At 42.2% G+C, this 13263-nt stretch overlaps 1 protein-coding gene across 2 annotated transcripts in view; it reads right to left on the reverse strand.

Annotated features, from left to right (window-relative positions):
- TMEM132A (transmembrane protein 132A) overlaps window positions 1-13263 on the reverse strand; it is a 141847-nt gene that overhangs the window by 102813 nt on the left and 25771 nt on the right. The window contains exons 2-3 of one of the 2 annotated variants that reach the window (XM_083146099.1): window positions 3680-3814; window positions 3223-3431 (exon numbers count right to left, since the gene is read on the reverse strand). In XM_083146099.1, the coding sequence (XP_083002225.1) occupies window positions 3223-3431; window positions 3680-3686 (216 nt within the window). In that variant the 5' untranslated portion in view covers window positions 3687-3814. The remainder of the gene's footprint in view (window positions 1-3222; window positions 3432-3679; window positions 3815-13263) is intronic. The other variant, XM_083146098.1, reaches the window with a different exon arrangement.

Genomic DNA, 13263 nt, shown 5'->3' on the forward strand with positions numbered 1-13263 from the left:
GACTGGTGTGGTTGGCTAGACATTTAACTGCCCGCACAAAGCCATCACCCAGACTCTGAGATGAGATGTTCCAAAAAAAAACTAAAAAATCCTTTCTGCTTGAATGCTAAATCCTTTCAGAAGCTTACATTCAAAATGTTTTTGTAGGTCTTGTAGTGTGTAGTAGCCCCTCGATTAAAGTAGTGAACATAATACAATTTTGTTAATAGTTTCGCTAAGTTCCCAATAACTAACCCTAATGAAGACAAAGTTATCACAACATGGTCAAAAGTATCACTTATAATTCACAGATTAACCCAGTTTAAAGTGTAACAAATCATCTTGCATAAAATATACAGAAAATGGGTGGAGTGCTGCTTGTGAAATGTGATAACAGGTTCTCAAACTCGGTCCTCTGAACCCCACACAGTGATGGTTTTACAGGTCTCCTCATATAATCACAAGTGAAATAATTAGCTCCACCAGTGGATCTTTTAAAATGTGGCAATGAGTAATGAATGCACCCATGCACATGGCGAGTGACCTGGTAAACTTAACTGTGTGGGGTCCTGAGGACAGAGTTTGAGAACCACTGCTCTAGGATAATATGGTAGAAGTGTACCCAGCAAATAAAAAAAAAATGCATAGATATTCCGCCACAAATTAGTGCAGATAGATAAAAGGCTGAACTTTCACAAACTAAATACTGCCTAATCCTAACAGAAAACAGCAAGATGTATAAAAATTGGAATACTAGAACTAGCATCGTAATGGTTAAAACCTTATAGTAGAGTTAAAATACACAGAAAAAGGTAAAAAGAAAAAAAGTATTCCTTTAAAACCCCATAAATTGCAGCTTGCAACAAGTTGTCTTATACAACAGTTTAAACACATATCACACTACTTCATATAAACAAACATACATTGGTTGCAGGAATAATAATACTGTGCCTGATTCAGGCATTAGCAAAGAAAGAGAAATGGAAAAAACTATGCTGCAGTGCAGATGGAGCAAATTTAAACTGCGCAGAGATTTAGATTTGGTGGGGTGTGTTCAAATGGAAATCTAAACTGCAGTGTCATAATAAAGCAGCCAATATTTACCGGATAAAAATATAACACATCCAAGTGCATACACACGTGGCTATGCCAGCAGCGGCATGGCTCTTGCTACTGATATGTCCTATTGGCCCTGCATGCAGGGCCGATGAGGGTCGATGGAAGAGGTCATTGACGATGAGCATTAGCACGCATCTTCAGCAAGTGTGTACACGCTGGACGATTTGAACATTTTGCCATTCAAAAATGTTGGCTAATGTCTACTTAGCTTTTGAGTCCCTCCACCTGAAGCGTGCCAAGAAGTGCTTGGAGGATGGGCCATTTTCTCTCTATTCAAGGCTTAGTAAATATACTCCAAAGTGCATACCTACCTTAAAGTGTCCCGCAGATAGGATGCTATAAAAATGTATTTTGGAGAGTTTAGGGATACATTATTTATATTTTGATTCTATTACTTGACACTCGCACAAGTTGTCCAAAATAAAAGGCTGAATATCCCTTATCCAAATTATTCCAAAAACCATAGGTTCCAAACGCTTACTGGAGGGGCGGCACTCCCACGGATTTGATGAATAAATAATTCAGACCCACAACTGAGTTAAGTGTGACGTTTCGGTTATTTATTTAACCTTTTTCAAAGACGCTTGTTGTTGTTGTACTATTTGGAGTGACGGATCCTGCAAGGAGTATATATATATATATATATATATATATATATATATATATATATATATATATATATATATATATATATATATATATATATATATATATATATATATATATATATATATATATATATATATATATATATATATACACACACACACACACACACATACAGAGTAGTCCAGTCAATATGCGCAAATAGTTCCTTGTTTAAAAGAAAAGTCCATATGATGGTGGTTCATGCAGTGCAGCTGTTTTTCTGGTGAGAGGTAACACCAAAACCTCAAGAAGACGGACATGCAGGAGAAAAACCAGAAAGCGCACGATGTGAGTATAATGCAAAGAGTACTTTACTGTAATAATAAGGTCACATACATGTAAGTTTAAAATAGCAGGTATGCAGGAATAATAACCCGGGGAAGCAGATCAGGCATCAACACGCTCACAGCGTATAGCGCGGCAGCAGCTGAAGGCTCCAGACCGGGACCAGGACAGTTCACAGACGATCACAGCGTCAACACGTCATCAAGGACCGCCCAACGCGTTTCGTCATTAGATGACTTCGTCAGGAAGTCATCTAATGACGAAACGCGTTGGGGCGGTCCTTGATGACGTGTTGACGATGTGATCGTCTGTGAACTGTCCTGGTCCCGGTCTGGAGCCTTCAGCTGCTGCCGCGCTATACACTGTGAGCGTGTTGATGCCTGATCTGCTTCCCCGGGTTATTATACCTGCATACCTGCTATTTTAAACTTACATGTATGTGACCTTATTATTACAGTAAAGTACTCTTTGCATTATACTCACATCGTGCGCTTTCTGGTTTTTCTCCTGTATATATATATATATATATATATATATATATATATATATATATATATATATATATATATATATATATATATATATATATATATATATATATATATATATAAATAATTTGGCAAAAAGGCGTCACTCGGAGTCTCGTTATCTTTCAAAGCTATATTGCGTGATGACCGACACCAGTGTTTCGAGCTGAAAGCTCGTCCTCAATTATCTAGGTCCTGTATTATCTACATTTGGTTTTATCCTGGGAAGGCACCGGAGCAAGCTGTGCAGTATATCCAGTGGAGTGCCGGATTCCTTTCCTTACCTTTTTTTTCCCTAAAAACCTACTGGATACATCTGTAACAGGCACTACTGGGGAAAGGATATGTAACTGGCAATAAATATGTGCAACAAAATGATTGCTTAGCATTAAAATTCAGTGTCTGAGATAGTACACAAACTTTGTTTCATGCACAAATAAAATATTAATAAATAATAATAATTTGTATGTGTATTTCATGTGTTTGATGTGCTCATACAACATAAATGCAAGATAACTCAAGATACCGGATTCAAATATAAAAATATTACAAAATACGGACTAATCCGTTATCCAAAAATCTTCTGACCCTGAGGATTTGTAGAAGGGATACTCAACCTGTACATGCTCATCTTTTTTTGTTGCAAACAGATTTGTTATTTTACCTCATTGTTTTGTATGTGCTGAAGTGATGCTTTCACATGTGGCTCCCGCAATCCCAAACGTGGAACCAAAAAGGTCTCTTTTACAACACCCTGTGGCAATGTGACCGAATCCTCACCAGGCATTGCATGCTGTAAACGGAAATACTGTGGAACGTCTTTCAGCTCTATGGAGACAGGCAGCCTTGGTACACTCAGAGAACTGCTCACTGCTGCAAAAAGATAAACATGTAATGTAATACCACAACATTTTAAAACAGGGGAATTTTTATAAACCAGAGGTTCGCAAATGTGGTCCTTAAGGCACCCTTGTACTCCAGGTTTTAAGAATGAACATTCTTGGCCACTAGTGACTTCAGTCAATATGATAAAGCCATGTTCTGTATGCTTTGGAGACCTGGACCTTTAGCATGCTTTGAGACCCGCATCTGGGAACATGTGATATAAAACACTCACATACCACTCATTTACTTCAGAGAAGTGGGCATACCCACTGAATAGGAAGACATAATCTGGGCTTCTGATGAACTGGGCTGCACCCTGTCTCTTTCCTCCCCATAAAAGAACCTCGTTTGAATGCAAAACACATTCATTGCTGCATGGTGATACAGAAGAGCATTAAGTGAAAAATGCTTCACTACTTTCCCATCAATATGGGACAGCAGGACAAAGCCCTCAAATAAGGACAGTTGGAAAGTATGTGCAATACACAAATAGCCAAAAATGTATTTTAATAAGTACAGAGACATGAAGACGAGAGAGAGCGAGAGACAAAAATATGCATACATCTATATTATATACACCAGGGCTCGACAAAACCTGGGGGGCCAGGTCGCCATGGCAACCAGATTCTGCTTCCTGTCGACCAGATTTGGCAGGAAGCAGAACTCCTGGGCAGAGCGGTGGCTTGACACCCCCGCTGTGGGTAATACTATTAGATATACAGTAAGAGACAGCGCGGCAGCAGCCGGCAGGGCAGTGCACAACTCTCCCGGCTGCCGGGAGATGGACAGGGAGCTGGCAGCAGCCTCTGCATAAGCAGCGGGTCCCGTGGCTGGTTATCCTATCAGCATTTACAGCAGCCTCGGGTGCCTGTTATCAGCCACGTAAACAGATGGCGACGTGGTGGGTTATTATGTTCAATATAACAGCCAGCACGGCGGCAGCCCGTCAGAACCGTGCACAACTCTCCGCGCCTATTACATAAGTCAAGGCGGCTCTCAAGCTAATCCGGAGCTACCACTGCAGCTCCGTGCTTGAGTTTTGAAATAGGCACGCTGCGGACCTGCTCTGATACAGCTGCAGCCGGGAGAGTTGTGCACCAGGCTGCCGCTATGCTGGCTGTTGTATTGAACATTATAACCCACAGCTGGGCCATCTGCTTACGTGTCTTTGTTTTAACAGGGGCACCCGAGGCTGCTGTAAGTGCTGACAGGATAACCAGCCACGGGGACCCGCTGCTTACAGAGAGGCACAAGAGGCTCTGTAATGGTGCCCCCCCCCCCCCCCCCCCCATCACTCATTTTTTTTCTCAGTCTGCCCGTGCCTGGCATCAAGCCAGAAACCAATAGCAATGAGCATGTAGGTAAGCAGCACTGTGGCATAATATGCCATGGGCATTACGGCGTGTGGTATTATATGTAATGGGTATTACGGTGTTTGGTTTACGTGTAATGGGCATTATTGTGTGTGGTATAGTATGCAAAAGGTTTTTCGGTGTGTGGCATAATGTGTAATGAGCATTGTGGCATGTGGGTATGTGTAATGGGTATGTGACATATGTAATAGGCATTATGGTGTTACTTTTTGGCGCACACTCACTATTTTTTTCTGGCTCCTACATTTTCATCCTGGCTCCTAGATTTTCTAAAAAATATGTCAAGCCCTGATATACAGGAAAAATGGTATAGGTGAATAAGTGGTGATCAAACACCTCCTAGTAACCTATGGATTCCGGTGCTTTAGAATTAATAATTAAGCTGAAATAGGAGTATTGGTGAGTGTGTAACCACCACTGCTGCAGGTGTTTCTATAAGTTTGCTAGAACTCACAAAAAGGATTTTTTAAGTAAAAGGAATGTTAAACATCATGTGCTGGAAGGCGGGTACAATATAAAAATTCACCTTGCTGAATAAAATATACACTGGACATATTTAACTTATTTACATTTTATGTAGAATACAGAGCATACATTTATACATTTAATACACAATATGACAATACATACACATTTATTACAGTAAGCATAAAAATAAAAACTTAAGAATAAGTACGTTTGCAGGGATACTCCGTTAATTATATTGGTAAATATATCCAATTATGTCCAATTAATCATGTAAGTTGGTTACACAATTTGGTCGTCAAGCTGATTAGCTAAATTAGTTTTAGAAAGCAAGCTTTTGGTTAGTGCAAGCTGTGAAATCCTAAAACACCCGGCCAAATTAGCATGTAAGCAGTCCACTCAAAAGTCAGGAGGCCAAACATTAGTTGTGGGGCAGATGTATTAAGCTTGGAGAAGAGATAAACTGGAGATAAAGCGGAGAAAAGGTAAAAGGAGATAAAGCACCAGCCAATCAGCTGTGTTTGAAAAAGACAGTTGGGAGCTGATTGGCTGATGCTTTATCTCCTTTTACCTTTTCTCCGCTTTATCTCCAGTTTATCTCTTCTCCAAGCTTAATACATCTGCCCTACTTAGTTGTGGGGCAATTTGTTAGAGGTATTAGTAACAATAAAGCTCACCCTCCGATTGATCTGCAGTTGGGGGAGCAGCAGGGGAGCCCGATGGAGCAGAGGCTCAACCCTGTGTGGGCAGCCGTAGTGCGGGACCCGGTAATTAAGCCAGATGATAGGCGGAGGTCCGGCGGCTACCTTTAACCACTTGCTGTAGTAACCGTGTGGATCATCTCGAGTATATCGGCTCACGTAAGGAGAAGACCAGGTGACAGCCAGCTGATGAGGAGAATCCTGGAGTGCAAACGTATAGGCGGAAGTGACGTCAACGCATTTCGTCTCTGTAGCCAGAAACTTTTTCAAGACGTTTATTTTTATGCTTACTGTAATTTATGTGTATGTATTGCCATATTGTGTATTAAATGTATACATTTATGCTATATATTCTACATAAAATTTAAATAAGTTATTTGTGTCCGGTGTATATTTTATTCAGCAAGGTGAATTTTTATATTGTACCCACCTTACAGCGTATGGTGTTTAACCTTCCTTTTTCTTAAAAAAGCCCTGATATACACACACGTACACCAATCATACCCACTGATACAAGCCCATAACAACATATGCTCAGTGTGACTCACACCGTGCACGGATTGCCAATAATCTCAGAACTGAGCAAAATTCAGGGTTGCATCTATATCTTATATATTTAACCAGATCTGTCACTCTGGGACTGTGTGTATAATGCTGGGTGGAGTCACAGAGTGACATATCGGGGTACTGCCCAATCAAGGATCCCGTGTCTTCACTAACATCCGCCTCCTCCCTGTGTCGTTGTATCACATCCTTTGTAGGAAACTCATGCCACGCCCCCCCCAGCACTGATGTCCACTCTGCCTCCTGTTGCTGCCCAGGGATTGCATGACAGGCCTGCCAGTCACGGCAGATCTCTATTTCTGCTCACCTTGGCTAAGCTGCACACGTTTTCTGCCTCGGCTCACACTTCATGTATTAAAGTCCAGTGGATCCCAAACTATGCGGCGCAGTGACAGGGGTGCCGTGTCCTAGAGCTAGCCTGTCAGCCAGCATGTATCATTCCACACTGCAAGTAATTGGGGTGTGGGGACGAGCGCTGGGAGCAATTTACACAAAACTTGGTACACATATGACTTACAATCTGGGAGCAAACACTGTGGGGGTAAAACAACCCTATGGCCGAGGTAGCAGCACAGAGTATTTTAGCAGATAGCATAACTCTGGAATGAATGGAGCAATTTACACTAAACTTGGTACACATATCAATTACAATCTGTGAACAAAGACTGTGGGGGGTAAGATACACCTAGCATCTGTACCACTGCAGTTGGTGGGATATTAGTAGCTATGAGTCAATATTAGACTGGGTTGAAGCACTGTGAGAGTGGTAAAGTACTGCACTAAAAACATTCTCATTGTCGAAAAATAAAGAATACAGAGAACTAGCGGTACATAGCCATGGGTAAAACAGGCCAGACTTCCACTGCTACACGGCTGGAAAAATATGCCTGCTCACAGACCCAGGGAGCAAGCGGCTCACAAATTGGCACCCCACAAACAACCCCCATAAAAAGTGGGTCACGCTACAGCAAGTGTTGGATGCAGTGAATACGTGCGAAACAAGGCTGTCTGAACAGATAAACAAAGTACAATCAGACATTTTGTTGCTAAGAGACGATGCACAGAAAATTCGAGTTAGTGATCGAGGTAGAAAATTGTGTATCGAGGATAGAGGATATTGTTGGCCCCATGCAAATACAGGTCAAAACATTGTCGGGCAAAGTGTCAGAGATGCAACATAAAATGTCGGATATGGAAGGGCGGTTGCGCCGAAATAATCTATGCGTTGTCGGATTTAAGGAAAGGGTGGAGGGGAGCTCCCCAAAAAAATTCATTCAAGATTGGCTGCAGCAAACCTTTTGGGAAAGAGTCTTTATCATCCTTCTTCACAATAGAAAGGGCGCACCGTATCCCAACTAGAACCCCGATACCTGGGGCTCCCCCGCGTACTCTAATCGTAAAAGTACTGCACTTTAGAGATCCGGACAATATCCTGAGATTAGCAAGGAACAAGGAGGATCTCTGTCAAGGCAGGAAAATCGTAGTGTTTCCAGACTTTCCTTATGAGATACAGAAGGAGAGAGCCAGATATAAGGATATTAAATCGAGTCTTAGAGAATTGAATATAAAGTATTCTATGCTGTACCCTACAAAATTGAGGAGTTGTGATTAATGACGAGTCCAAGTTCTTTTTCAGTCCCGGGTAAGCTGTGACCTGGCTTGATAAAAGCCACCCTGGCAGCAAGCAATTAGCAAACAATTAAATAAGAGTTGAACTTTTTTGTTAATGGTGGACGATTGGTTCCAGATATGCTTTGATGGCCCTGGTAAATTAGATTGTACTCTCCTTTTTAGTACATTGTTGCTATAGATGCAGTCAAATTATTATATCTTATGTACATGACAAGAGGGAGGTAGTTAATGATGGTGGGCAGGCGTAGCGGGGAGGGAGGAGAAGGAAGTAGGGGAAGGAAGGAGAAGAAAAAAAAGGAGGAGAGGGGAAAGATTAAAAAAAATAAAAATGTATATATATATATATATATATACACATACACATACATACATACATACATACATACATATATATATATATATATATATATGATGACAACTGTCTCAGCCCAGTAGAAAACAGCTGTCGGGACAGCTGCTGTTTGTTTCTGATGTACTTGAAATAAACCTTCGTTTTTCTTCACTTCATTACTGAGTGCTGGTCTGAACTCCTTCACCCTGGGGGGGTAAGTGTATATATATATATATATATATATATATATATATATATATATATATATATATATATATATATATCCCCCTTACCCCTGACGCATCTAGCACAGCTCTGCCCTTGATGCCATATCCCTGACCCAGCACTCTCACTGAGGACCCGATTGATATACCCCTGAGATGCAGCTCTCCCCATGGCACATACTCCTGATGCAACACTCCCTATGATGCCAATACTAGCATAGCTCTGCCATTGATGCCATTTCACAGACACATCTCTCCCACTGAGGCCATACCCCTGATGCTATACCCAATGCAGCCCTGCTTCTGATGGAGCTCCCCACCCCCACGCCATACCGGACGCAGCTGTGACCCTGACACTACTCTCCCCTCACAGCTCACACACTTCTTTATCTCAACTAATGCAGCTCTCTCCTCCCCTTCTGGCTCCGGTTCTGTTGCGCAGCAGTTGGGGGAAGCCTCTGTCCGCGGCAGTTGGGGGAAGCCTCTGTCCGCGGCAGTTGGGGGAAGCCTCTGTCCGCGGCAGTTGGGGGAAGCCTCTGTCCGCGGCAGTTGGGGGAAGCCTCTGTCCGCGGCAGGGCTGCCGGGGCAGGCACGAGCAGCTACAACATTAGTTACCCCACCTGCCGCTATGGCTATTTTGATCTTGCGCCAGACCAGAGCTCACGGCGGTCTGACAGACAATCAGGAGCTGCCGCTCCTGATCGGTTGCCTAATCGCAAAGTGTGATTGGCCCCCGATGCCACGGCGAACCTGCTCTTTAGGGATGGACTCTGTGCCTCTGTCTCATACCGCTGGGTAGATTAATGACTTGAGCTATTACCGCAAGTGCACCCGGCGATGACCAGATTCTGCTTCCTCCCCAAGAAAATGTGTTTGCCAGGAAGCAGAAACTGGGCGACCTGGCCCCCGGGGTTTTCGACCCCTAGAGATAGATTGTAGCGTGACCCCTGCCGAGATTGATCTGTTATCACTTGGTTTTTCATTTATCCCAACCGTCAAACCAGATAAATTTGATATGGCTATTGATAATTTTAAGTTTGGACGGAAGTTACGTCTCCGTGAATTTTTTGGGGATAAGAAAATAGAACCAACTGAAACTAGTGTAAAAAAATTTGTTAAACCGAGTACATTTGATCCCCAGACTGCCAATCCTAGCATCAAGACCTTTTCGCGCATGGTGGAACATGAGGTGGTAGTGAATCAAAACATCCATAACTATGACAATCTTTCTGTAGTTCAAAGAAAGGCACTAGGTGACCTTATGAAAAAGGATCACCTCGTGTTCCGCCAGGCCGATAAGGGAGGTGCAATCGTGGTGCAGGATTGGACAGCGTACGATGCAGAGATAAGACGTCAATTATCTGACTATGACACATATGAGAAAGTGAATAACAACCCAATGTATAAAATTAAAAAGATGGCGGATTTGATGATTGATAGGGCATTGATGGCCCAATGGATTGATTCCAAGACAGCAACATTCCTCCGGGTTGAGCATCCAGTCTGTCCGTATATTTATACGTTGCCAAAGATACACAAAAGGCTGGATGCTCCGCCCGGTAGGCCTATTATTTCTGCGGTAGGCTCAGTGCTGCAACCCATAGCTAAATTTGTTGACCATTATTTACAGAACCAGGTACAGGGAATGTGGTGTTATGTGAGAGATACCTCACATTTCCTTGAGAAACTGGGTGAATTGGGTGAGGTCCCTGAATCGGCATTTTTTGCCACAATGGACGTCAGCTCATTGTACACGGTCATCCCTTTGCAGGGTGGCCTTAGTGCAATGAGGACTAGCCTATCAAGTGGTGGCTATGAGGGCCCCCCAATAGAATTTCTGATTGAACTGGCAGAATTGGTATTGGGCCAAAACCATTTCAGTTACAATAATGAGTTCTATATGCAGCGGACGGGGACCGCAATGGGGTCATCCCTAGCCCCGTCTTATGCTAATCTTTACATGCATAGCTATGAAAATGAGTACATCATCCCTAAATTTGGTTCAAGGATTATGAGTTATAAACGTTTTATTGATGATATTTTTATGATTTGGTGTGGCACTGAGACAGAGTTTGTGGCAATGATAGAGCAGCTGAATTCCCTTGAGACCCCCATACGTTTCACATATACTGTTGACATCAACTCCATCAATTTCCTCGATGTGACCATCTATCGAGAGGAGGGACAGATATGCTCGACTCTGTTCCGGAAAGATACCGATAGGAACTCTCTTTTGTATTCTACCAGTCACCATCCAAGTACACTTAAAGAGAGTCTACCCATCTCTCAATTTATGCGAGTACTGAGGAATAACACCTCTGAGATCAATACGAATAAGCAGATTGAGGACATGCGGAACAGGTTCCTTGACAGAGGATATTCCAGCACCACAGTTGAAAGGTGTTTAAGAAAGGCAAAAATGAGGCACTACACCAAAGAGAGCACTGCAACCAAGCGACTAGAAGCAGGCAGGATGATTTTCTGCTCGACCTACAACACTGCATCCAAAAATATGGAAAATACAGTGAAAAGACATTGGTCAACTATTACATCTGACCCTAAGTTGAAGGGTATCAATAAGAGATTGCCAATGTTCTCATATAAACGTGGGCCTAATCTGAAACAACTTCTGATGTGCCCCAACAAGCAACCAAAAGTTGCAGCAGCATCCTGGCTCCCTACGCAGAGGCTTGGTTGTGTACGGTGTGTGGATTGTACAACCTGCCGGTCTATGCTTGTCGGCCGAACTTTCTCACATCCACATAGTGGGAAGCAGATTCCGATAAGACATCGGTTATCATGTACCTCGTCTTATGTCATTTATATCCTGATTTGCCCATGTGGGCTCTACTATGTCGGGCTCACGACAAGATCGTTCAGGGACAGAATGGCGAATCATCGTCTGTCGATCCGCCAAGCATTGGAGAATAAAAAATCCGATAAACCTGTGGCACGACACTTCTGTCAATGTGGACATTCCGTTGCAAGTCTTAAGTGTATGCTGATCGACCACGTTCCGCCCCTGAAACGGGGGGGTGACCGTGAGAAAATACTACAGCGAAGAGAGGCGAGGTGGATTTTCGAACTGGGGACACTAGTCCCAAAAGGGCTAAACGAGCATAATGCTTATAATGTATTTCTTTAAGATGGAGGGGTTATATGGTGGCTATTGACTGGGGGCTAGCCTAGTGATATACTGGACAATGCAATAGTAATTTATGTATTTTATTTGTCATGTTTTCTTTTTTCCTTTTTTATATATTTTTTTATTATTTTTCACAGTTTATTATTTTTCACAACTTATTATATGTAGATATAAGTAAAATGAATTGTGAATGCAAGTGGTCAGCCAAATTCTTCTACTTGTGGCCTGAATCGTGTTTGATAAAGACATTTTGAAATTATATAGATCTTCCATATAGTTGCTAGATGGCGCTGGTGGGGCAACATGTTATGAGCATAAGCTAAGTCTGAATCTTGGTTAATAATAATGTCTATAAATCTCGTATTCAGCCACTAGATGGCGTTGGTGACGTACTGTGATATGGGCATAAAGAAATCTTGTATTGAAGAGGTATATGTAGAAGCAGCACACCCCACTTCCGGGTGCGCTATTGTCATGTTTCCCCGGCCGGTCAGCTGTCTGTTTGGTATACAATGTGTGCTGCGCTTGACACAGCACTGGGTTATGACCATTTCCGGGCGGGGGATGCGTTCCACAGTCGTGGAACGCAAGGAACTTCCGGTTTGCGGCATTAGCCGCAATTAAGCTTTTTTAACTACTTTCTAATGGTCTATTTCGACTAGCTTTGCTCAACACATGGTGCCCGGCGCAAGGGGCATTGATGCCCTTAGATTTGGTAAGTGAACATAGTGTATTTATGGTTTTGTGAGTACTTCCTGTTTGTGCCACACAGGTGAGTGGGCGTCAACAGGTAATTAAGGTGCAGGCCATAAGTAGCTGACTGGCAGACCAGCTGTATACCTTGTCTCTTGCTGTATCCTGATATTGCTGTCTTGACAAAGGCCCCTGTGGTGGGCCGAAACGTCGACCACTACTGATGACTTGATGGAATAAAACTTTATCTGCATTTTTTGCACAACTCTCAGTGCTGGTGAGTGCCTACTTCATTTGAAAAATTGTATATATATATATATATATATATATATATATATATATATATATATATATATGTATATGTATATGTATATGTATATATATATATATATATATATATATATATATATATATATATATATATATATATATATATATATATACATATATACAATATTCTGTGGGAAACGCACACTTTCCAATGTAATTCAGGCAGGGGTTCAAGGTCTGAACAAATAGATATAGTAAGCCAGCCAGAGAGACCCTCAGTCTCCTGGAACGACAGGACCAGCACACCCTTATATTAGATGCAAAAAGTGTATTTATTGAAGCATCGTGTCAATCATCATCAAAGAGATAAAAATTCATCATACTTAGCAGTGACTGGCCAAGGACTAAAGACAGCAGCATAC

The sequence above is a fragment of the Crinia signifera genome, chromosome 6 (genome assembly GCF_055691185.1).
Source record: "Crinia signifera chromosome 6, ASM5569118v1, whole genome shotgun sequence".
NCBI lineage: Eukaryota > Metazoa > Chordata > Amphibia > Anura > Myobatrachidae > Crinia > Crinia signifera.